This window comes from Mustelus asterias, chromosome 11 (genome assembly GCF_964213995.1).
Source record: "Mustelus asterias chromosome 11, sMusAst1.hap1.1, whole genome shotgun sequence".
NCBI classification, from domain to species: Eukaryota; Metazoa; Chordata; class Chondrichthyes; order Carcharhiniformes; family Triakidae; genus Mustelus; species Mustelus asterias.
The window spans coordinates 52,785,566-52,811,969 of NC_135811.1; the positions used below are offsets into that span (position 1 = coordinate 52,785,566).

Sequence of the window (26,404 nt, forward strand, 5' to 3'; positions counted from 1 at the left end):
CAAGGACCCCCAGGTCCCTCTGCACAGTCGCACGATGTAATTTTTCTCCATTTAAATAATACTCCAATTTACTATTATTTCTTCCAAAGTGGATAACCTCACATTTGCTCCATCTCTCCAATTTTTGTCGACTCACTTAAACTTTCCAGACTCAAGTTCTCTACACAACCTTCTTTCCAACTCACCTTTGTGATATCAGAAAGTTTAGCTACAATGGACTCTGCACAATAATACAAGTAATTACTGTAGGTTTTAGTAGTTGAGGCCCCAACACTGTTTCCCGATAGTAACAGATTGTCAACCTTAAAATGACTCATAAATCCAGACTCTGTCACCGGTTAGCTCGGCAGCAAATATATTACTCCCAGCAAATGCCAACTTATCTTTTGTGGCTTATTTTATGCAGCTCCTTATCTAATGTCTTGTGGCAATCCCAATACACTACATCTCACCTTTTCCCTTAATCCACCCTGCTGGTTACATCTTTAAAGAGCTCCAAGATTTTTAAACCTGGTTTTCCTTTCATAAAAATATATTGAAACTGTCTGATTGTATCATGTTTTTCTAAATGGCCTGTTACTATCTCATTAATAATGGATTCCAGTATTTTCCCAATGACAGATGTTAGGCTAACACACCTACAGTTTCCTGCTTTCTGCCTCCCTTCTTTTTTGAATAGTGACTTTAAGTTTTTGGTTTTCCAAGGTACTGGGACATGTCCAGTTTCAACAGAATTCTGAAGATTAGAATTAAGCCATCAAATAGATCTGCAGCCATTTATTTTAAGGCCCTAGAGTAAAGATGATTAAATCCAGGGAATTTCCCAAACTTTAGTCCCATTAGTTGCCCTGGTACTTTTTCTCCAGTGAAAGTAACTATTCTCCAGTGATGGCAATTGCTTTAGGTTCCTCCTACCCATTTTCCCTTTGATTTTCTATTGTCCTTGGGATGTTGTTGGTGTATTCTACCATGAAGACAAATAAAAAAAATCTTTGTTCGAAGTCTCTGCCATTTCCATTTTCCTATTATTAATTTCCGATCTTATCTACTAAGGTTCCAATGGTTACTGTACATTTCTTTTTATTCACCTGTAGAAGCACTTGGTCATTAACTTTCGTATTCTAATTTCTTCCTTTATATATTTTTAGTCATCCTTTATTGGTTTCTAGAATTTTCCTAATTGTCTGGCCTATTGTGCACCTTTTCTTTCACTATCTTTAACATTCTTTGTTAGCCTTTGATGATTCTTCCTTCTCAAAAAGTCTATCCTTCAAATGGAATGTATTTTTTGCTGAGAGGTAAGAAGTATCTCCTTATATGTTTGCCATTGCTCATATATGCCTTAACTTTTAACCAACTATTCCAATCTACATCCTTGTTGTTACATCCTTGTATTTGCCTTTATTTAAGTTTTCTGGCATGAGGTTCAGCCACATTTTTCTCTCCCTGAAATGAAATGTGAAATTCTCCCATGTTATGATCACTCTTCCCCAGAGGATCCTTTGCTTTGACATCATTAACTAATCCTGTCATATTACACATTTCTGGGCTAAAATAACATGTTTCCTAGTTGATTCCACAATATTGTTTTATGAAACAGTTGTCAATATACTCTATAAACTCATTTTTGAGGCTAATTTGCCAATTTGCTTTTTCCAATCTACATAAAGATAAAAACCACCCACGTTACAAGCCTCAATTATTTCTTAATTTTTACTTTGTCTGAGCGTGCAGCTATCTTTAAGGGGGTCAAAAACTTTCACCGCCAGTTACATATTTTTTATTACCTCCACTCAAACTGATTCTGCATCTTGATCTTCTGAATAAAGATCTTTTCTCACTACTGTGCCATGCTTATCCTTTATTTAAAAAACTATCTTTCCATTTCATTTCGTCAAGTCCTTAAGAAATATCAAATATTCTTGATATCCAGTTTCCAGCTTTGCAACCACATCTGCACTGGTTATCATACCATACCCAATTGATTTCTATTTGTGTCATCAACTCATCTATCTTGTTATGAATGTTGCATGCATTCAGATAAAGAGCCCTAAATTCTAAGTGTGGGATTTTCTGGCTGTTCCTGCCAGTGGGATATTTTGGTCCCACTGGCGACGATGGGTTCCCTGCCAGTGGAGGAGGAAAACAACGGGAGACCCCATTGACAGCGAAGAGACAGGAAGATCCCATTGCTGGCCAATGGCAGACAGCCTCTGCCGCCACAAAAAACGCGCTTGTATGCTCTGTCACTTCCTGTCACATTGTGGTTCTCTAAACCATATCACCACCCTCTATTATTGCTTTGTGTTCCCACCCTAACTTTCTGAATCTCTCCTCACCTCAGCACTCTCTACAGCCATAGCTTATCAATTTGCCATGACACCAGTCTCACGGTGGTTCAAGTGAAGCCTGTCTCAATGGAGCAGGTCCCTCTTTCCCCAGTAGTGGTACCAGTGCGCACTGGGAAGTCTGGCAATGAGAGGTTACAGATATTAACAAGGACCTGCCATTAAAACAGCTGACAGATTTAACACTCAATGATGTAAAATTCCAGAAATTTGGGGCGGCACGGTAGCACAGTGGTTAGCACTGCTGCTTCACAGCTCCAGGGACCTGGGTTCGATTCCTGGCTTGGGTCACTGTCTGTGTGGAGTTTTCACATTCTCCTCGTGTCTGCGTGGCTTTCCTCCAGGTGCTCCGGTTTCCTCTCTCAGTCCAAAGGTGTGCGGGTTAGATTGATTGGCCGTGCTAAAATTGCCTCTTAGTGTCCTGAGATGCGTAGGTTAGAGGCATTAGAACGTAAATATGTAGGGATAAGGGGATAGGGTCAGGGTGGGATTGTGGTCGGTGCAGACTCGATGGGCCAAATGGCCTCTTTCTGCACTATAGGACTTCTATGATTCTATGAAATACAAATTGGACAGGGTGGATGTTGGATCATACATTCTTTCATGTCCCCATTCAGGGGAGAACGGTTGAGGAAATGTTACTGAGCGTGCAAACCACCCAGTTCGTTCTGATCAGCTCTGCACGTCTTTTTTTTGGGGGGGTTTAACGTCCTTACTATCTGTCTCGGTAAACATTAAAAAAAGGAACTAGGACACAGCCGTGATACAGAGATGGTTCCAACAAAACAAAGGAAGAACACATTTCTTTTCTAGTAAGGAATTTGCCAGAGTCTAATGGCTAGATCTTCCCACCCCAAACCAGGGCAGAACGGAGACAGGATGGGAAAAGATAACCACCCTGGTGGCCAGTATGCCAATTCACTGCTTCCGATCTTGAGTCTGATGATTTTCCAGAGGATGGTGCAGGTTGGGTGGGAAAGCAAAGTCACCCACCTCATTAATTGGGTGGATCGAGGTCATTGGGGAACTCGTTAATAGCTGACCTTCTGACCTGCTGAGAGTTTCATAGGGGTGGGCATTAGTTCTCTGAAGCTGACCAGCTACAATCTGGCAGAACAGGGGTGGAAGTGCTGAAATTGTTCCATTTATTTTTTTTAAAGTGAAAGTTTGACCAATAATGTATGGAGCAAAAGTATTGATCAACCTTTGCCTATCTTAATCCCAGCTCTCCATTTAGCCTGGCCACTTTGAACATGAAGATCCTCCCACATTCTTTTTTGTAAGTACCACAGACAGCAGCCATAGCAATGATTGCTGATTTCAGCCAGAAAGTGGCCCACTTCTCTAATATTACACCTCTCTTATTTCAACACCTCCATCCCACTCACTAATTGGGTAGCAAACCCAGAGGTAGGTTATGAAGTTTAAAGTTTATTTATTAATGTCACAAGTCAGCTTACATTAACACTGCAATGAAGTTACTGTGAAAATCCCCAGTCACCACACTCGGCACCTGTTCGAGTACACTGAGGGAGAATTTAGCATGGCTAATGTCTTTCAGACTGTGGGAGGAAACCACAGCACCTGGAGGAAACCCACGCAGACACAGGGAGAAAAGTGCTAACTCCGCACAAACCCTAACCCTGGAGGGATCACGGCTTGCAATCGAGCCCTCTCGATTCCGGTCTCCAATAGGAAAGTCCAACCCTGAGGCCCCAATAACTCCTGGGGGAGGTTTTGGGAGCAGCAGGGCAAAGGATTTTGGTTGGGTGTATTCGTCCACATGTTGTGCAGTATTAACGTCACCGCGTCCATTCCTTATTCCCCCAAAGCCTGGGATCCCACCTGATTAAGAGGGTTGGCTTCCTGTCAGGCAGGAAATGCTTCAGCTCCTGAGTCCCACTTCCATTAATCCTGGTGTCAGGTTTAAACCTTTTTTCAAATTCACGTATCACCCAACTCCAACCTGTTTTTTCGTGGCTGTAAAGGTCCACCTGAATGACTGTGGCAAGGGATAATTCAGCCCAAAGATAAAACAAAGTCAGTTGACTTGAAGCAAATCCAAGCAATTTTGTCTGTGGAACCTGATTATCTCCTTGAGACTAAATAACTTGGAGACATCGGCCTACCATTCTAAAGAAGCTTTGGTGCTTTTGTCTGAACTACTGCTGCATGTAATCTGTCTCATTAATAATCTCTCAAAAATATAGCACTGATGCAGATCTTAAGTGCATCACCGGCTGAATCTTACATTTAGAATTTGCTACAGAGATAAAGGCAGTCACTGTACAGCAGGCAAACATTTCATTTGAGCATATTCCAAGAATGCAATTTTAAGATTCAACCTACTCACTAACCCAAATGACAGGTTACATTAGATGGCAGAGATGAGAGTACAAGCTGCTGTATCTCTACTCATTGGTCAGCACACATGATAATGCTTTTTAATGTCATAGCTTCCATGAATTATATTTTCAGATAGCTTACTTCAACAGTTCTATTAAACTCAACAACTTAATACAGGGTTATTTTCACCTTAAATAAAATACAGTGCCCCAAAAATTAACTACAGGTTGTTGCAGAAAGTAAACTTTTTATGAAGACTTCCTTGTATGTGGTACTGGTCCCCACTTTGATTAGACGACCCTTCAGATTTGCAATTACTATTTTGTCCTGACTCGAAGCAAACAGAGATGTGTCGAAGCGAGATCAATTTCTACACTTCTCCATGGATTTGTTTCCATTATTTTCTTCTTTCTCAAGCACCTTAACAAGGTACAGAATCCCTTTTTCCCCCCACCAGAAACTGTACTAGATTCCTAAATCATTGCGCAAACAATTTTTTAAGCCTGTGTGTTGTTTTGTTTTCATCCAACCTCAATGGTCCCATACAAACCTAACTCAGTACCAGATCAGAAGACCACCATCAGCTTTCGATGAGTATATGATATATATCTCACCCAGCTGTAATTCAGTGTTACAAAAGGATATTCAAATTCACAAGCTAATTCAGTCAGCTCTGAGTCATATTCAGCTTCACCACTTCTCTGATTACCGGGTGAGAAGCAAATTAATTTTTTGTCATCATCCATTGATTTTGACTGGGATAGTTGGACAATCTGTTGATTAACCTTTTGTGAAATGGTAGGTGTTCATAGAACATAAATAATTGTAGGTGATTGAAGTACTTCATGAAATTCATAATATGAGGGCAGCACAGTGACACAATGGTTAGCATTGCTGCTTCCCAGCACCAGGGACCCGGGTTCAATTCCGGCCTCGGGTCACTGTCTGTGTGGAGTTTGCACTTTCTCCCAGTGTCTGCGTGGGTTTCCTCCAGGTGCTCCAGTTTCCTCCCACAATCCAACGATGTGCAGCTTAGGCGGATTGGCCAGGCTAAGTTGGTCCTAGTGTCAGGGGATTAGCAAGGTAAATATGTGGGGTTACGGGAATGGGGTCCAGGTGGAATTGTGGTTAGCGCAGACTCGATGGGCCGAATGGCCTGCTTTTGCACTGTAGGGATTCTATGATTTGGTTCATATCTTCTTTGTCATTTGAGAAACATTATAAAAGGCCTCTCTGAAAAAATATTAGAGGGTAATCAAGCAGAATCAACATGCTTTTCTGAAAGGGAAGACGTGTTTAACCAATATTTAATAGCTCTTTGAAGAAGTACCATATGCTGTTTTTAAAGGGGAACCAGTAGATGTACTGCACTTTTATTTCCAGAAGACATTTGATAAGGTGCCATATCAAAGGTTATTGAGAAAAATAAAAGCTCATGGTGTAAAGGCAACATTTTGGCATGGAACGAAGATTGACCAACTAACACGAAACAGAGATTAGGCATAAATGGTTCATTCCCTGGTTGGCAAGATGTAACGAGCGGTGTGCCACAGCGATCAGCGCCGAGACCTCAGCTTCTTACAATTTATATAAATGAGTTGGATGAAGAGATTGAAGGTATGCTTGCTAAATTTGGTGATGACAGAAAATTAGATGGGGAAGTAAGAACTGACGGGGACACAAGGAGGCTACAAAAAGGCTATAGATAGATTAAGTGAGTTGGCAAAGATCTGGCAAATGGCATATAATGTGGGAAATGTGAAATTGTCCATTTTGGCAGGAAAAATAAAAAGGAAACATATTATGTAAATGATAGAAGATTGCTGAACTCTGTGGTGCAGGCTTAATTCTAAAATGGGGTACTTGAAGTGCATTCAACCATGAAGGGAAATAAAAATAAACACAGGTGGTTGGAAGATATTACAAATCCATTGAGTTGTCAATTAAAGTCTTTTTCAAGATATTGTACATCAAATTTGTTAGAGCTCAAAGAGTTCCACATTGGAATGAAGAGTGTTTCAAAGAATTCAACTTGAGCCTCAGCAACTTCCAATCAAAGCTGTGTGCATACATTGGGGTTGAGTGTCCAGTCGTGCAAACTGGAACCACCATCATCTCCACCCCCCCCCCCCCCCACCCCGATGTTAAATTGACATATCCTCTCTGTCACAGGACTTTAAAGGGGTCTGCTCTCACCTGCAGATTCTGACAGGGCGAAAGGAAAATCTCTATTGCAGAATGGAGTGCTGAAATGTTTTAAAACACCTAGCCAGGTGACTAGAGGGCATGGAAATTAAAGTGACCAGGTCAGAATTTTCACAGCTGACAGGCAAGAAAGCAGATAGCGATCACGGGGCTGCCTGAAATCACCATATCAGGGATAATCTTCCAAATCTGCCAGGATTATAAGGGGCAGTCCACCCACGACACCCACAGCCCAAGGTTAAACTCTCGCACCCAGCCTGAGCCCACCCAACCCCCAGGACCCTTGAGGGACTCTTGCTCTGCAGCTGGCAGCAACAGAGGGGCAAATGGCCAGTGGACCTACCTCCTTGAGCTCCCTTGGGGCCCAAGGCACCTTTCCAGGGTATCAGTGCCAAGGTACCAGGGGACAGTGTACAGTTGGCACTGCCAAGTGCATGGCCTGAAGAGGGCTGAGTAAGCGGCCGGGGTGGGAGAGGGTTGAGTGGGGGATTTGAGGGGGAAGGGGGTCTGATTGGAAGGTCTGTAGGTGATGAGGGGGCTGACTGGAGGTCTAAGGGGGAAGAGCACTTGAGCAGGGAGACTGGGAGGCAGGGGGGCTAAGTGGCCGGTCTGAAGTGGGAGGGCAGTTGAGTGGTGGGGGGTCTGAGAGGGAGGGGAGACTGCAAGGGCAGGGGGTTGGATCAGGTAATCCTCATGCCTGTAAGGTGTGGGCGTGGTTACTTATTATTTGTGGGGACGGAGAAGGCCTCTCTTTGGTGAGGGGTTGGTGGCATTCCCCCGGTCTTTGTGGGGGACACCATTTCATTTTTTGTGGGGAGGGAGGCCTATCTCTTAGTACGGAGATCGGGGGAGCCATTTAAAATGGTGACTTGGTCTCAGAACAGCGGGGTTGGCCAACGGGGTTGCTCTGTACTATGCATTATTAATCATTATATACAGTCAATAAGAAAGTCAATCAGTCGATCGTGCAATTCACGGGCATGTTCTTTCTGTTTGCGAAGGACAGGACCCTATGTGTGAATATATGTAGCTGCTAGCGTAGTGTGAACCACACTGTGCGCCTGACTAATGATTTTAAATTGGTTGTTGTAATTCTTTGCACAGTCAGGATTGTTCAGTAAGTATTTTCCATACATTTTCATGGCAATGCCTCTATCGGTTAGCGTCCACTTGCCAACCAATCAGCATCCTCTTCTTACGCAGTAGAAATTGTTGTTCCCCAATTTGTATTCTTATTAATCTGTCCTAATGAACGCACAATGAAAAGCTTCAACAGCACATCTCTTTTTTTTCAGCAGGGCTGTCTATCTTCATTAGTGAATGCACTCAGGCGACGGGAGGAAAAGAAGGAACACATTTGCATTCATGTCATGCCTTTCACAAACTCCTGATGTCCCTAAACATTTCCGACCCCAATGAAATGATTGCAAGTGGAGAGTCTGTTGAATTGTAAAGAAACAGCAGGTTTGAGGGCAATTGTGACAGTGCTGGAGATGGAGTGACAAGCTGAGTGAGAGAGCTGTTGGAAGTGCAGAAAATGGGACAAGATCCATGGGGCAAAACAATTAACCCCTTAAACTTTTCCTAATTCACTGTAATTTTTCTTAATCAAGCCAAGAAATAGCAAACACCTCTGGACATTTTGCAATGAAAATATCCTTATTTTACATTGTTTGAAGGACATCAAGAAGTCTTCATCATACATCAACTACTTATCAAAGTAGCACTGCAGACTTCACTTGATGACTTCAACCATTTATAAAGCACTCTGTTTAAATTATTTTGGCCTGCAAATTGCAATGAAACATACTCACTCAGAATGTTTTTATCCTTAAGGGGGGAGTTGGTTTATTTGTGCCCATGATTACAGATTTAACATGGGCACTGATGTGAAATGGTTACAGTAAATTAAAATGGTTACAGAAAATGATTACCAATTTTGACAGGTCGAGAAAACAAAACAAAACTGCAGCTGATTTGTTAATTTAACCCCAGCAAAATCAACTCTTTATTGATATCCAGCCTCAGAATGCTCAAATGTTATTTCACGTCCAGCAACTAAATGCTTCTCCAATAATTAGCTCAAATTGTGATTAACGGTGGTCATATGAACATAAGAACATAAGAACGAGGAGCAGGAGTAATCCATCTGGCCCCTCGAGTCTGCTCTGCCATTCAATAAGATCATGGCTGATCTTTTCGTGGACTCAGCTCCACTTATCCACCCACTCACCATAACCCTTAATTCCTTTACTGTTCAAAAATTTATCTATCCTTGCTTTAAAAACATTCAATGAGGTCGCCTCAACTGCTTCACTGGACAGGGAATTCCACAGATTCACAACCCTTTGTGTGAAGAAGTTCCTCCTCAACTCAGTCCTAAATCTGCTTCCTCTTATTTTGAGGCAATGCCCTCTAGTTCTAGTTTCACCCGCCAGTGGAAACAACTTCCCTGCTTCTACATTATCTATTCCCTTCATAATCTTATATGTTTCTATAAGATCTCCCCTCATTCTACTGAATTCCAATGAGTATAGCCCCAGTCTACTCAGTCTCTCCTCATAAGCCAACCCTCTCAACTTCGGAATCAAACTAGTGAATCTCCTCTGCATCACCCTCCAGTGCCAGTACATCCTTTCTCAAGTAAGGAGACCAAAACTGTACACAGTACTCCAGGTGTGGCCTCACCAGTACCTTAAACAGCTGTAACATAACCTCACTGTTTTTAAACTCCAGCCCTCTAGCAATGAAGGACAAAATTTCATTTGCCTTCTTAATTACCTGCTGCACCTGCAAACCAATTCCTTGAGATTCCTACACAAGGACACCCAGGTTAAGAAGGTTAAGGCGCATGGGATACAAGGAGAGGTGGCTAGATGGGTAGAAAACTGGCTTGGCCACAGGAGACAGAGGATAACAGTCGAAGGGTCTTTTTCCGGCTGGAGGTCTGTGATCAGTGGTGTACCGCAGGGCTCTGTACTGGGACCTCTGCTATTTGTGATATATATATATATAAATGATTTGGATGAAGGTGTAACTGGTGTTATCAGCAAGTTTGCGGATGACACGAAGATGGCTGGACTTGCGGATAGCGATGAACATTGTCGGACAATACAGCAGGATATAGATAGGCTGGAAAATTGGGCGGAGAAATGGCGGATGGAATTTAATCCAGATAAATGCAAAGTGATGCATTTTGGAAGAACTAATGTAGGGGGGAGTTATACGAAAAATGGCAGAGCCATCACGAGTACAGAAACACAGAGGGACCTAGGTGTGCAAGTCCACAAATCTTTGAAGGTGGCAGCACAGGTGGAGAAGGCGGTGAAGAAGGCATATGGTATGCTTGCCTTTATAGGATGGGGTATAGAGTATAAAAGCTGGACTCTGATGTTGCAGCTGTATAGAACGCTGGTTAGGCCACATTTGGAGCACTGCGTCCAGTTCTGGTCGCCGCACTACCAGAAGGACGGGGAGGCTTTAGAGAGAGTGCAGAGAAGGTTTACCAGGATGTTGCCTGGTATGGAGGGTCTTAACTAATAGGAGAGATTGGGTAAACTGGGCTTGTTCTCCCTGGAAAGATGGAGAATGAGGGGAGACCTAATAGAGGTGTACAAAATTATGAAGGGTATAGATAGGGTGAACAGTGGGAAGCTTTTTCCCAGGTCGGAGGTGACGATCACGAGGGGTCACGGGCTCAAGGTGAGAGGGGTGAGGTGTAACTCAGATATCAGAGGGACGTTTTTTTACACAGAGAGTAGTGGGGGCCTGGAATACGCTGCCAAGTAGGGTGTTGGAGGCAGACACGCTGGCATCGTTTAAGACTTACCTGGATAGTCACATGAGCAGTCTGGGAATGGAGGGATACAAACGAATGGTCTAGTTGGACCAATGAGCGGCACAGGCTTGGAGGGCCGAAGGGCCTGTTTCCTGTGCTGTACTGTTCTTTGTTCTTTGTCCCTCTGCACAGCAGCATGCTGCAATTTTTTATCATTTAAATAATAGTCCATTTTGCTGTTACCCCTACCAAAATGGATGACCTCACATTTACCAACATTGTACTCCATCTGCCAGACCCTCGCCCACTCACTTAGACTCACTCATACAATCAACAGAATTGACCCACTGCTGTGGTTGTAGATTCCTCTCTGGATGATCAGTTGGGTTCTCTCTCTCTTCCACCTTTTGACAATTGGTGAGGCCTATTTCCTTCAACCGTAGTTCAAGTCTCCAATGTATTCAATCCTTTATACCCTTTTTTGAGGGGATGGGTTTAGTCTATCATATTGACAAGCCATACTTGTCGATAAACTTTGTGTCTACTTGAGGATTTATTCCTGCTTATTCAACTGATTTTCTTGCGCCTTCTGAATGATTAGAATGCCTGACGAAGGGTCATCTAGACTCGAAACATTGACTCTACTCTCTCTCCACAGGTACTGTCAGACGTGCTGAGATTTTTCAGCATTTTTCCGTTTTTGTTTCCAGCATCTGCAGTATTTTGCGTTTACCATTTTACTATGCTGCTAACACAGTGACATGTGAATAACACCCTATTCCACTTAGGACTAGGACCATGTCTCAATTCCTGAACAAATGGTAATTTAAAGATTTTTTCGAAGATTTCTTGAAATTTAGTTTTCAAAAAAGTAACTTCAATAACTCATCAGTTGGTCACACTTTCTACCACATCACTGCTTTATGTCACAGCCTGTTTCAAGGTCTGAAGATTTAATTTCCAACACAGCAGCAGCATTTTCAATACTTTTCAAGTTCTGAGCTCATTTATTTCCAGACATATAAGCACACTATATTCATTCAATACTTGTTTTGCTGGGGAGAATTAATTAGTCTTATGGCTCTACGTTTTCAAGTGAAATAGTATACTGCTTGATCTAGTCCGATGTAAATAGAACTAAACATTCAGATTCTCCAAGTGCCTCCTCCTGCAAATATTAAATTCATGGATATTCAAACCAATTCAAAGGAACATATTTTTGAGAAATGCATACCAGATTATCCATCATCTTGATTTGAACACTGACCTCATTAATTTCCACATGGTATCGTGTTTGTTGAAAAGATGGTGAGTTATCGTTTCGATCTCTCACTATAATTCGCACTTCATGTTTGATGACACTTCCAACTCGCAAGTTCATGCAATCGAGCACAACCACAATGGACTGGATACTTGACGGAGGCTATTAATAATAAAAGAAAAGGAAGACTTCAGAGCCAATATGTTTCTAAGATCTCTTCCACTGTTATCAATCTCATTGGAAACATTCCAACAGCTGATGAAAAAGGAGCCAAACAACTACTGATTGAAGTTATTCATAAGTCATTTATAACTTCTCAGCGCAAAGATCAAGTGGCTGTTTTGATCTTACCTGATTAATGTTAAGAAAACATATCCTTGTCATAATACACACACAAAAAATAGCTTTTTCTGGATCTCATGAATTTTTAGAGGGCTGCAGCACATTTATCTGTCTGGCGGTTAAACTCATATTATGATTCTAATTTGAAACTTTGTAGTCCTCAAACGCATTATTTTCCCTGTGTTGCGGACTTACGATTATTGCTGAAGATTAACTGCTACAAAATATCTTCTGCTTCATCTGTTACAAACATTTTCTGGAGGTTTGGAGGCACAGATCTATGGTCTACAAAAATCTGCTGTTAATTTTTAATTACCTGCACAAACTTGTATCCAATCCTTTGATCCCTCAATTACTATGATTACAATTTTAACATTTTTCACTTTATAATATATGGCTATTATGCTCAAGGTAGCCTGCCAGTTAAACTGCAGTTAAAAAGAACTTTGTGCCAACTCAAACCAGTATGAACAACTCTTTTGCTGAGGTTATTCTCGCCCATAACGCAATTGGTATTTTTTTTTTGGTTATCTGACATTAACATTCCAGACATTCAGAAGGATGAAGAAGCAGCAACACCCTTAAGCTTAAACAACAGGAAGGTGAATGAAGCTGGTAGAAGCAATATTCAACGAGTGTGAAGTTTCAGTTCTAAATACAGCTTCAAAATCATTAGATGTTTGACTGAAAATGGACAGGGAGTAACGACTTACCGACCTTCATACTAAATGAATTAAGAGACTCAAATGATCAATGAATAGTGCATGAGGGCATGCCCACAGTAGCACCAAGCATACCTAAAAATGAGATGCCAACCCGGTAAAGCTGCAACACATGCAAAATATGCCTGACAAAAAAGCATAAGCAGCAAGAAATAGACAGAACTAAGTGTTCCTACAACCAAGAAAGCAATTTGACGCTCTGTAGTTCTGTCGCATGCAGTCGTGAATGGTGGTGCACAATTAAACAACTAACTCATGGAGGAGAGTCCACAAATATGCCCACACTCAATGATAGGGGAATCCAGCACATCAGTGCAAAAGACAAGGCTGAAGCATTTGCAATCATCTTCAGTCAAAAGTGCTGAGTGGATGACTTGAAGATGCCAGTTTTGAGCCAATTCGATTCATTCAATGTGATATCAAGAAAGGGCTGAAGGCGCTGGATAATGCAGAGGCAATGTTTGCTGACAATACTCTGGCAATAGTGCTGAAGACTTGTGCTGCAGAACTAGATGTGCCCCTAGCTAAGCTGTTTCAGTACAACACTGGCATCTACCCGTCAATGTGGGAAATTGCCCTGGTTTGTCCTGTACACAGAAAGCAGGACAAATCCAACTCAGCCAATTCCATCAGTCTACTCTCAACCATCTGTAGAGGGTGCAGAAAAAGGTACAGTGTAGGGATGCTATGATTCTGTAGTATAATTTCTCCAGAAGATTCCCAAGTCAAAAATGCTACAGACATGAATGAATTATCTTGCATAGAAATATGATTACATAGTGGAGTATTTAACACAACAGCAACAACATTTTAATAAATGGCCTATATTTAACTGTACTTAGAACATGTGCCATGAGGCAGCAGTGCTAACCACTAGTTGACTCTCAGCTTGGGTCAGTGTGTGGAGATTGCACGTTCTTCCCGTGCCTGCATGTGTTTCCTCCAAAGTGCTCTGGTTTCCTCCCATAGTCTGAAAGACTTGCTGGTTAGATGCACTGGCCATGCTAAATTCTCCCTCAGTGTACCCGAACAGGCACCGGAGTATGGCAACTGAAGGATTTTCACAGTAACTTCATTGCAGTAAACCGACTTCTGACACTAATAAATAAACTTTAAACTTACTGATTCTCCAAAGCCATTCCACCATCTACAAGGCACAAGTCAGGAATGTGAAGGAATATCTCTCCACTTCCCTGGGCGATTCTTGCTCCATCAATACTGAAGAAGCTCAAACCATCCAGGTCAATGCAGTGTGAATTCTACTGTAAATGGCAGAACCCTTAGGATTCTGGGCATGCAGAACCACAGTTCCGTAAGGAACCAAGGTGATTAAGAAGGTATATAGCAAACTTGCCTTCATCGGCTGGAACACTGAGTACAAGAGTTGGCAAATTATGATGCAGCTATATAAAACCTTGGTTCGGCCGCATTTGGAGTATCACTTGCAGTTCTGGTTGCCACACTACCAGAAGGATGAGGAAGCTTTGGAGAGAGTGCAAAGAAGGTTCTCCAGGATGTTGCCTGGTCTTGAGGGTGTTGACTATGAGGAGAGGTTGAATAAACGAGAATTGTTTTCGCTGGAAAAATGGAGGCTGAGGGGAGACCTGATAGAGATCTACAAAGTTATGAGAGGCATAGACAGGGTGGATTGTCAGAGGCTTTTTGCCAGGGTGGAAGTGTCAATTACAAGGGGGCACAGGTTCAAGGTGAGAAGGGAAAAGGTTAAGGGTGATCTGTGGGGATGTTTTCGAGCAGAAAGTGGTGGGTGTCTGGAACGCGCTGCCAGCGGAGCCAGAGGAGCTAGTGGAAGCAGGCACATTAGCAACATTTAAGAAGCATCTGGATGGGTACATTAATACGAACTGAGTAAGGGCAGAAGGTTTTTCTTTAGTTTTGTTTGGGTATCATGATCGGCACGGGCTTGGAGGGCCCAAGAGCCTGGTCCTGTGCTGTACTTTTCTTTGTTTGTTATTTGTTGTAGCTCACATAATTCACACACAATCTACCAACTTCAACGTTCACTCCTTCCTCCACCGATTCACTGTGGCAGCAGTGTGTATAATCAAAAAGAAGATTACAGCAACTCACCAAGGCTCCTTCAATAGCATCTCCCAAACCTGTGACCTCTACCACCTAGAACACTCAGAATAATGGGAACGCCACCACCTGCAGGGTCCTCTCCAAGCTACACACACACATCACCCTGACTTAGAAATGTACCACTGTTTCTTCGCTGTCGCCAGGTCAAAATCCCAGAACTCTCTTCCAAGCAGCACTGCAGGTGTACCAACACCACATGACTTGCAGTGGCTTAAGGCGACAACTCATCACCACCTTCTCAAGGACGATTAGGGATGGGCAAAAAATACTAGTCTAGCCAGTGATGCCCAAATAGTATGAAAGAATATAAATATGCAAATAAAGAACTGAATACACATTCCTAATTTAGCCCTGCATCAGATACATGCAAATGTCTTCCTCCTTTTCCCTCATGGAAGGCAAATGCAATGTTAGCATTCATTTCAAGGCTCTGGTCAGAATACAGTTGGAATATTGTGAGCAATTTTGGGCTCCGTATATAAGGAAGGATGAGCTGGCTTTGGAGAGGGTCCAGAAGAGGTTTACGAGAATGATCTCAGGAATGAAAGGTGTGACGTATGAGGAGCATTTGAGGACTCTGGGTCTGAACTCAATCGAGTTCAGAAGGAGGAGAGATGATCTCATTCAAACTCTCAGAATATTGAAGGGCCTGGATAGAGTGGATGTGGAGAAGATGTTTCCATTAGGATGAGACTAGGATCCAAGGGCACTGCCTCAGAACCCCTTAGAACCGAGATGAGGAGGAATTTCTTCAGCCAGAGGATGGTGAATCTGGAGTTCATTGCCACAGAAGGCTGTGGAGGCCAGGTCATTGAGTGTATTTAAGACAGAGATAGATAGGTTCTTGATTGGTAAGGGGATCAAAGGTTATGAGGAAAAGGTGGGAAAATGGGATTGAGAAACATATCAGCCATGATTGAATGGCAGAGAAGACTTGATGAGCTGAATGGCCTAATTCTGCTCCTATTTCTTATTGTCTTATGATCTTTGTCAACCCTTGAGTTAGAGGCTGGCCATAGCAATGGTAAATGTGATAAGGGAGATAAAACAGACTAGTTGCATGAATTGTGTACAAGAGTAAGTCAGTAATCTTAAAAAAAAAATCAAGCATGGATGATGCTGGCAAGGGCAAATTTCTTGTTCATCTCTAGTTTCCCTGGAAGGTGGTGGTGCTCTCATAATGGTCTCAGTTAGGGAATTCCAGGATGTAACCAAGAATGACCAATGATCTGTGTCTAAGTCAGGAAGGCATTCTCAGCTCACAGCTGCTCTTATTCTTCTTAGAAGCAGAGATTATTGGGAGTGGAAAAGATGTTGCAGAGGTAAGGTTGATGAGTTGCTGTATTGCATCCTGTAAACGGGCTACAGTCACAATCAATACGGTAGAATTTGGGCATGGAGTTCAGTGACAATGGTTCCATTCAGGTGTTCCGGATGATTTCGAGCTTCGAGCCGTATCCATGCAGATGAGTGGTAAGCATTCTGTTGCAGCCCTGATTTGAACATTGGAGATGGTGGAAGAACATTTGACTTTGTTTATCTTTCTTTTATTTTGTTGATCTCCAAGCCCCACTCCAAAACATGGCACATAAATCTAAGTTGACATTTTGGTGCCGTAATGAGGAAGTGCTGTAGGGTCAGAGATGCAGTCTTTGGGATGAGATGTTTAACTGAGGATCCATCTGCTTATTCAGTGGATATAAAGGATCCCATGCAACATAAATTGCTCAAGACTGAGGCGAGGTGGGGGGGTGGAGGGGAAGGGGTGTCTCCCAATATCATAGCCAACATTTATCCCTCAACCATCGCAATCAAAAGCAGATTACCTGATCATTCATCTCATTGGCATTTATATATATTACAACATTGACTCTGGTTTAAAATACAATTAATTGTCTGTGAAACATTGAGAATTCCTGAGGATTTAAAATGTTCTATATCAATGCATTCTTCTTTTCTCATTGCAGTTCACACTTAACAAATTGAGCCAGGAATCAGGATTAAAGTTTCACCTTATTAAATTAATATTTAGTTCTACATCAATTATGCTTGAAGCTGTTTAGTTTAATGAAGCTTTTGTTTCTTTTCTGCATTTCTAATGCATGCAATGATTTGTTTTAATCTTTGAATTCAATATGTTATTTCTTTCCTAAAGTTTTTGATAAACTTCCCTAACGTTGAGACTATTTTCTGTCTTCTGTTTCCATACTGCTGCTCTTTGCCTCAACGTCGTTACAGCAGCATCCCCCATTTGTCCCCAGTTAACTTAATTTGTTCCAATCTGGATGAATCCAACTGATAGCTGTGCCCCCGACTGTACTCCTCTTTGCTTTGTTAAATGGATCAATTATTGTACACAGTCTGAGACTCCCACTCAGCTCAGCCAGGAGTATAAATGACCAATTTCTTCCAGCTCAAGAAATACCAACAGATTCACACTAGTTATCTTTGCTTCAATCACGCTGATTTGTTTTTTTTTATCCACCAACATTTGCAATCAGACATTGTTCCTACTAATAAGACAGTTCCAAAACAAAGGCAACTCATCTCTCTTCCCATGGATAAGGAGTGAAACTGCGTCTTCAATTTGCATATTAACATGTATATTTCATCAACTCATTCAATTCCAGATGAGTAACTGAATCTCACAAATACAAAAGAACCTCAATTATCCACCACATTGAAAGGGGGCACTCATGTGGATAATTGAAATCGACACAATTAAGACTTCCCAAAATTTGGTCCGGCACCTGGGGTATAGCAACATGCTCGGTACAGCAATAGCAAACACAATGCAAACAAAAACAGATTTTAATCTTTCTTGAAGCGGAGTCATGTTATACAAAAGATTGCTGTTAATAGGTTGTGTAATAACACAACACCTTGTACAAGGCATGAAAACTGTGAAAGGCAAAAATGCTGTAACTCCACTGCTTATTTTTGCAGAATGATGCACCATCATCACTTGCAAAAACTAAATCTGGTTAAGTACCACTCATACCAAACATTATCTTGCTTGAAATTCCATCTCCATACATTACCCACCGCACCGCACCCCCCCCCCCCCCCCCCCCCCCCCGCCGCCACCCCCCAAAGTTGGTTAACAATCTACTTCAGTGTATCAAACAAATCAGATGGGACATGGGTGAAGAAGGGTAGTCCAGACCACCATATCTTTTATTTTTCATTCTTATCATTTTTTTCATCACACGAAGGCAGTGTGTATTCAAAATCAAACTTGCATTCATATAGCACTTTATCATGCCCTCAGGACATCCTAAAGTACTTTACAACCCTTGTATTATTTTTAAATAGAGACACTGTTATGCAGGTAAAAGTCACAGACAATTTGCACCCAGCCAAGTCCCATAAAGAGCAAATTAATGGTGACCAGTTAATCTGTTTTTGATGGCTTTGGTTGTGGAAAGAATCCAGGAAATCAGGAGAATTGGCAACATTTCTTCAGAGTGCCATGGGATCTTTCACATCCAATAACCCATCTAAGCCTCGGTACTTCGCTGTGTCAGCCGAGATTAAGTGTTCAAATCTGTAGTGGGACTTGAATCGACAATTCTCTGACCCGGAGGTGAGAATACACTTTCGTTTGCAGAATTAGCTGGCAAAACTATATGCAGGCAATACTGAATTGTTCATATCAGTGAAACATAAATTTAAATCTATGTTCTTGCTTGCGAAATATTGCATATGAAATGAGCGCATTCCAAAAATAAACCTCCCAATCATACTACTCATGAGAGAATCATAAGTGGCTCGGTCGCAAAATGAATACAAACTCTTTAATCATTATGGAACTGGCAGTGGCCTACAATAACTACTTGCATTAATGTAGTGCTTTTAATGTGAAAAGAAGTGTTCCGAGGCACAGGTGCACATAAGCAAACTAAATTAGACCAGAAGGGAAGGATTTGCTGAAGTGACTGCAAGCTTGGTTGAATCAATAGATTTTGAGGACATTTTTAAAGGACAAGAGACAAAGGCTGGGATTTTCCACTCCCAACCTTCTCGGATGAATTCAGCAACAGGAGCAAAAAATTCCACGAGGCGCCTAAATCACATTTTACTTCGGCGGGAAGTCAAAGAACAAAGAAAATTACAGCACAGGAACAGGCCCTTCGGCCCTCCAAGCCTGCACCGACCATTCTGCCCGGCGTATTTAAAACCCCCTACCCTTCCGGGGACCATATCCGTCTATTCCCATCCTATTCATGTATTTGTCAAGACGCCCCTTAAAAGTCACTACCGTATCCGCTTCCACTATCTCCCCCGGCCATGAGTTCCAGGCACCCACCACTCTCTTTGTAAAAAAACTTGCCTCGTACATCTCCTTTAAACCTTGCTCCTCGCACCTTAAACCTGTGCCCCTAGTAATTGACTCTTCCACCCTGGGAAAAAGCTTCTGACTATCCACGCTGTCCAACCTCTCATAATCTTGTAGACTTCTATCAGGTCGCCCCTCAACGTTCGTTGTTCCAGTGAGAACAAACAAAGTTTCTCCAACCTCTCCTCATAGCTAATGCCCTCCATACCAGGCAACATCCTGCTAAATCTTTTCTGTACTTCTCCAAAGCCTCCACATTTTTCTGGTAGTGTGGCGACCAAAATTGAACACTATATTCCAAGTGCAGCCTAACTAAGGTTCTATAAAGCTGCAACATGACTTGCCAATTTTTAAACTCAATGCCCCGATCGATGAAGGCAGGGCATGCTGTATGCCTTCTTGATGACCTTCTCCACCTGCATTGCCACTTTCAGTGACCTGTGTACCTGTACACCCAGATCCCTTTGCCTATCAATACTCTTAAGGGTTCTGCCATTTACTATATATATTAGACCTTCCAAAATGCATTACCTCACATTTGTCCAGATTAAACTACATCTGCCATCTCTCCGCCCAAGTCTCCAACTGATCTATATCCTGCTATATCCTCTGGTGGTCCGCTATCCGCAAATCCACCAACCTTTGTGTTGTCCGCAAACTTACTAATCAAACCAGTTACATTTTCCTCCAAATCATTTATATATATTATAGAGAACAAAAGTCCCAGCACTGATCCCGGAGGAACACCACTTGTCACAGCCCTCCATTTAGAAACACACCCTTCCACTGCTACCCTTTGTCTTCTTTGACCGAGCCAGTTTTGTATCCACTTTGCCAGCTCACCTCTGATCCCATGCGACTTCACCTTCTGCACCAGTCTGCCATGAGGGACCTTGTCAATGACCTTACTGAAATCCATGTAGGCAACATCCACTGCCCTATCCTCATCAAACATCTTCGTCACTTCCTCAAAAAACTCGATCAAGTTCGTGAGACACGACCTTCCCTTCCCAAAATCATGTTGCATCTCACTAATATATCCACTTATTTCCAAGTGGGAATAAATCCTGACTCGAAGAATCCTCTCTAATAATTTCTCTGCCACTGATGTAAGGCTAACCTGCTTGCAATTACCTGGATTATTCTTGCTACCCTTCTTAAACAAAGAACAACACTGGCTATTCTCCAATCCTCTGGGACCTCTCCTGTAAGAAGTTTAACAACACCAGGTTAAAGTCCAACAGGTTTATTTGGTAGCAAAAGCCACAAGCTTTCAGAGTGCTGCTCCTTCATAATTGTACTGACGAAGGAGCAGCGCTCCAAAAGCTTGTGGCTTTTGCTACCAAATAAACCTGTTGGACTTTAACCTGGTGTTGTTAAATTTCTTACTGTGTTTACCCCAGTCCAACGCCGGCATCTCCACATCATGACCTCTCCTGTAGCCAGTGAGGATACAAAGATTTCTCTCAAGGTGCCAGCAATTTCCTCCCTTGCCTCTCTCAGTATTCTGGGGTATATCCCATCAGGCCCTGGGGACTTAACTACCTTAATGTTTCTCAAGAAGCCCAATACCTCCTCCTTTTTGATCTCAGCATGACTCAAACTATCTACACTCACTTTCCCAGACTCATTATCCACCAAGTCCTTCTCTTTGGTGAATACTGACGCAAAGTATTCATTTAATACCTCGCCCTTTTCCTCTGGCTCTGCGCATAGATTCCCTCCCTTGTCCTTGAGTGGGGCCAACCCTCTTCCTGGCTACCCTCTTGCTCTTTATATATGTATAAAAAGCCTTGGGATTTTCTTTATTCCTGCTGGCCAATGCTTTTTTGTGACTCCTTTTTGCCCTCCTTACTCCTTGCTTAAATTTCTTTCTACTTTCCTTGTATTCCACACTTGCTTCGTGTGTTCCCAGTCTCCTAGCTTTGACAAATGCTTCCTTTTTCTCTTTGACTAGGCTCACAATACCTCTCGCTATCCAAGGTTCCCAAAACTTGCCATTCTTATCCTTCATCGTTACAAGAGTGTGCCGGTCCTGAATCCCTATCAACTTACACATGAAAGCCTCCCACATGCCTGATGTTGATTTTCCCTCAAACATCTGCCCCCAATCTACATTCTTCAGTTCCTGCCTTCCCCCAATTTAGCACCTTAGCTTGAGGACTACACTTATCTTTATCCATCAGTATCTTAAAGCTTACTGAATTGTGATCACTGTTCCCGAACTGCTTCCCTTCTGGCCGGGCTCACTCCCCAATACCAGGTCCAGTATGGTCCCTTCCCCAGTTGGACTATCTACATACTGTTTCAAGAAGCCCTCCTGGATGCTCCTTACAAACTCTGCCCCATCCATGCCCCTAGCACTAAGTGAGTCCCAGTCAATATAGGGGAAGTTAAAATCTCCCACTACAACAACCCTGTTACTTTTACATCTTGCCAAAATCTGTTCCTCTATCGCCTGCTGGCAGTTGGGTGGCTCCCAACTCACAACATTGTGACTACACACTTCCTATTCCTGAGCTCTATTCATATTGCCTGTATGAGCCCTCCGAGGTGTCCTCCCGCAGTACAGCTGTGATATTCTCCTTAACCAGTAATGCAACTCCCCCACCCCTTTTACATCCCCCTGTATCCCACCTGAAACATCTGTATCCTGAAATGTTAAGCTGCCAATCCTGTCTTTCCCTTAATCAAGTCTCTGTAATGGCAACAACATCATAGTTCCTAGTACTAATCCAAGCTCTAAGTTCATCTGCCTTACCTGTTACACTTCTCTGGTTGAAACAAATGCACTTCAGTCCACCAGACTCTCTTTGATTAGCAACCCCATCCTGCCTGCTGCTTCTCTGAGTCTTACTGGCCCTACGCTCTGGTTCCCCTTCAGCTAATTCCCCTTTGCTTTGGTTCCCACCCCCTTGACGGTCTTGTCCCTGCCAACTGGAATCCTGACGTTCAACGTTTGGAACACCATTATAATCAATTTGAATATTGTTATCAGGCCTCTATGCCTGATCATTCCCTCCCACTGTAATATAATCTATTCACATCAGCGTGAGGGAGGACTGGTGTGAATTTTGATCGGTCTCCCGTCAGCATGCACGTGGTGAGCAGACCTCCCAGAAGAGTTCAGGTGATTGCATTGCTCACGGGCAGCAGAGGGAGAGGGGGTGGTGATGGCGGTCATGTCCATGCATGTGCTGGCGCAGTGCCAGAAAAAGCAGCATCATGGGCGTGTTCCACGGGGGGGGGGTTTGTGTGTGTGTGTGTGGCACGTGGCACAGTGGTTAGCACTGTTGCCTCACAGAGCCAGGGACCCGGGTTTGATCCCTGGCTTGGGTCACTGTCTGTGTGGAGTTTGCACATTCTGCCTATGTCTGCGTGGGTTTCCTCCGGGTGCTCCGGTTTCCTCCCACAGTCCAAAGATGTGCGGGTAGGTTGATTGGCCATGATAAATTGACCCTAGTGTTAAGGGAATTAGCAGGGTAAACGTGTGGGGTTACGGGATTGGGGCCTGGGTGGCATTGTGGTCAGTGCAGGCTCGATGGGCTGAATGGCCTCCTTCTGCACTGTAGGGATTCTATGGCCCCAATTCTTGCATCGCGACCTGCAACTTTTCTGGCTTGTCCGTTCCGCAGAATCGCATATCGGACGTTTTGCGGGATTCGAGCATGCACCCAGGGACGCATGCGCGTCTCCCAGAGCCAGAGAACAGTCGCAGCCAGGACCACACTGGAAACTGCCAGGAAGCAAGGTAAGTCATTTGAATCTTTTTTTAATGTATTTTAAATATATTTTGCATGTGATTATCAGGCCTGGCAAGGAACTTGCTGGGCCCGATAGCATCTCCCATCCTGCCAGGAGTACTTCATGCCGGAGGGGTTTAGAATAGCTTCCCCCATTCGGGGAACTGGCGGGAGACCCCACCGGAATGAAGGGGGGGCAATCGGGGCCCCCCAGCAGTTCAGGTGGCAGGGGGGGGGGGGGGGGGGGGGGGGGGGGGGTTGTCCCCTGGGCACAGGCACCCTGACACTGCCCAAGGGGCAAAGTGCCAATGCCCAGGGATACCTTGGCACTGCCCACCAGGCATTGGACAGTGCCAAAGGGATAGGCCTATTGTGGACAGGGCCTAGGGGTGATTGGTGGGGTTGGGGGTCTTGCTGCCACTCTGTATTGCGATCGGTCTGGGCTGGAGGGAGGGCAGCGATTGGGGTGGGCCGGGGGGTGGAGTTGGGGCATGCCTCTCCGGGGCGGGGGGGGGGGTGGACATTGGACCGCTCCGGGGTTGGGGGGGGCGGGTGTCAGGGCTGACCCGGGAATTGTTGTGGGTCCCGCGATCGGGCCATGGGGGCGGGGCTGGAGGAGCAGCACTGCGGGGGGTCCCGGGCTGGCCAGCTCAATCGCTGGCCAGCAAACGGGAGACTGAAAGATTGGAGCCACTGCGTATGCACAGAGTTCCAGAACTGTCAAACTCCTACATGAATAGGCCACGCCCCCCTCTGGGTTTTTAAATGAGATTCACGGTTGTGTCCTCTGCAGTGCACAGAGTGCGGAGATTCAGGTCTAAAGTTGCACTGAAAAAACAGTCGTGATCTAGAACAGTTTTCCCACCAATTCAGCACTTTTGGGAGAATTGCCCCCTACGATTCTAAGAATTTTTGTGCACTGGGCAGGCCTTTGAAAATGGTGCCCCGATCTTTAGAAAACTAAGGTGCTGTCCGGGACAGGCTCAATCTGAGCCCAACCCCACCAGCCACCGCACCCTGAAGTTTTTTCTTCTTTACGTCCTTAACAATAAGACAGAGAAAGCCACTTTTCTTGCCCACTGCCACTGTCTGCCAAAAAAAAGCTGAAATTCCATCCACGGAGCGTAGTTGGAAAATTCCAGAAGAGACACAGGCATTTAATGTTATTGCTGCTAGTGGTGCAGTAAAAGGACAAGGGGATGCACAGAAGTGAAACCCTTTTGGGGCTGACATAGCCATTTTCTCCTTTGTGTTGGATATAAGGTAGTTCCACAGCTGCTTTTGGCATTACTAACAATAGGATGGGTCGCTTCCTTCTATTCATTCATTTCTGCTCCAGGATGTCTCTTAGCATATCAAGGTGCCGAATGAGAACTCTGAGTCATAATGAGGACAGTGAAACTCTGTAGAAGTTATTCTTTTATCCAACTTTTAAGAAACTTTTTAAAAAAAATAATTTATTGCGATTGCTGGTCAGGCCAGGATTTCTTGGTCTTCCATAGACACCCTCAAGAAAGTACAGGTACAGAACCCCAAATCTGACTGCCTGAAAAATGAAATAGTCTAAAAAACAGACATTTCTCCCTCAGCCCACAGAACGTGATGAGCGGAGAAAAAAATAATAATTGTGAAGTTAAAAGACAATGGACGTGATCTTTCCAGCCAGTGCAGCGAGCCAGGAAGATAGCGCACGAGGCTTTTGCAGCAGGCAAGAACCAGTCTCGCGTCGAAAGCCATCTTGTCGGCGCCATCAGCTTGCGTCCAAAATGGGCGCGAAGCCAATTTTTATATTAATGACATGCTTTGCTGAGTTGAAACTCCGAATGGATTTTGAGGAGTGAGCCGTCCTGCTTGCCGGGGGAGTGACAGGCCCGTTTCTGAGCCCAGGGAGAGGTGCGAATACAGACATGAAAATATAAGTAAGAACCCACAATCTCATCGTCCACCTTGCGAAACTAACGTGAGTTCTATCTTTTATATCCTTCTGCTGCTCTCATACACTTATGCCATCTCTCATCTCTTTCAGGTACAGCAAGGGAGCAGCCATAGCCACCTTCAGGCAGGGTGGAAGAGAGCAGCCCAACAGCAGCTCTGAGGAATTCTCGTCGGGCACCTGGAAGACGTGTCACGGTGCAGAGACACACACTTCTGTGAGGCTTAATATCAGAGAGGCTTCGGGGTCACAAACTGCTGAGCACCTCACATTTTGTGAAGTACAGCAGGCCATATCTATCCTGACTGCGATGGAGCAGGAAACCCTGCATCAACACAATGACACTCACTGAGCTTCAGTGATTGACTAATTGGAGGGGAGTAGCCTAGAAACTTGATGACAGCAGTAGACAATACACTGCCATGTGGCATTTAACTTGCTGTCGCCACTTTCTGAAATGTCATGATGTGCAATATGTTGAGTTTATATCCATTCCCATTTTCATTAATTCATGTATTTAATCCCCTTCAAAGAGACCAGATGAGCTAATGAGGAAGCAGATCAAGGAATCTTCAGAGGAGGGTGGATATTCTGATAATGCACCATCACATTACCCTAAGTGCACCTTCCATTAGTTCAGGTACATATGCCTCAGTGGCTGCTACATTTGAGATGGATGATTACGTTATCATATGGTGAAGTGAACAACACATTGGAGACAGGGACAGCAGTGAAGAGTCTCTACTGAAGAGCACAGGTGTGCTGAATTTGGGCAGTGGGGCTCCCTGTTCTCTTCTGGCCATCTCCTCAATCAGCATTGTCTAAGTTGCTGTCCAGACGCCTTTTAAATATGACAGTGGGGAACATGCATCCAGCCCACCCTGCCATGTGTAAGTTTTAGGGCAAATCCTCCATGATTAAAGAACCCAGAGATAAGGAAAATGGCCGACTGGTTGTCAGGCCACATGAATATGCAAGAGGCTGGGAATAACGAGAAGGTCGAGACAGGGATAATCTAATCAACAGGAAACAAAGGAGAAACCATGACCAGCAGACAATAAGTAAATAGCTCAGCAGCAAGACAATGAGAACAGAGATCATTCCATCCACAGACAACATCAATGACTCAGCTCGCTGATGGGATTCCAATCAGGATGACTCAGAGAACATTTAAAAGACATTACAATGTCAACTAAGGGCGGTCCCGACAGTTCCAGCCTTTTTGTCCCAGTCAATCGAAACTATCAATGATCAGAAACTGTTTTTGTGTGAGAGAATCACTGGTTC

At 43.7% G+C, this 26,404-nt stretch overlaps 1 protein-coding gene across 1 annotated transcript in view; it reads right to left on the reverse strand.

The window, feature by feature from the left end:
- Positions 1–26,404, reverse strand: part of pcdh15b (protocadherin-related 15b) — a 655,691-nt gene that overhangs the window by 522,747 nt on the left and 106,540 nt on the right. The window contains exon 4 of the mRNA XM_078222925.1: positions 11,945–12,100. Within this exon, the coding sequence (XP_078079051.1) occupies positions 11,945–12,100 (156 nt within the window). The remainder of the gene's footprint in view (positions 1–11,944; positions 12,101–26,404) is intronic.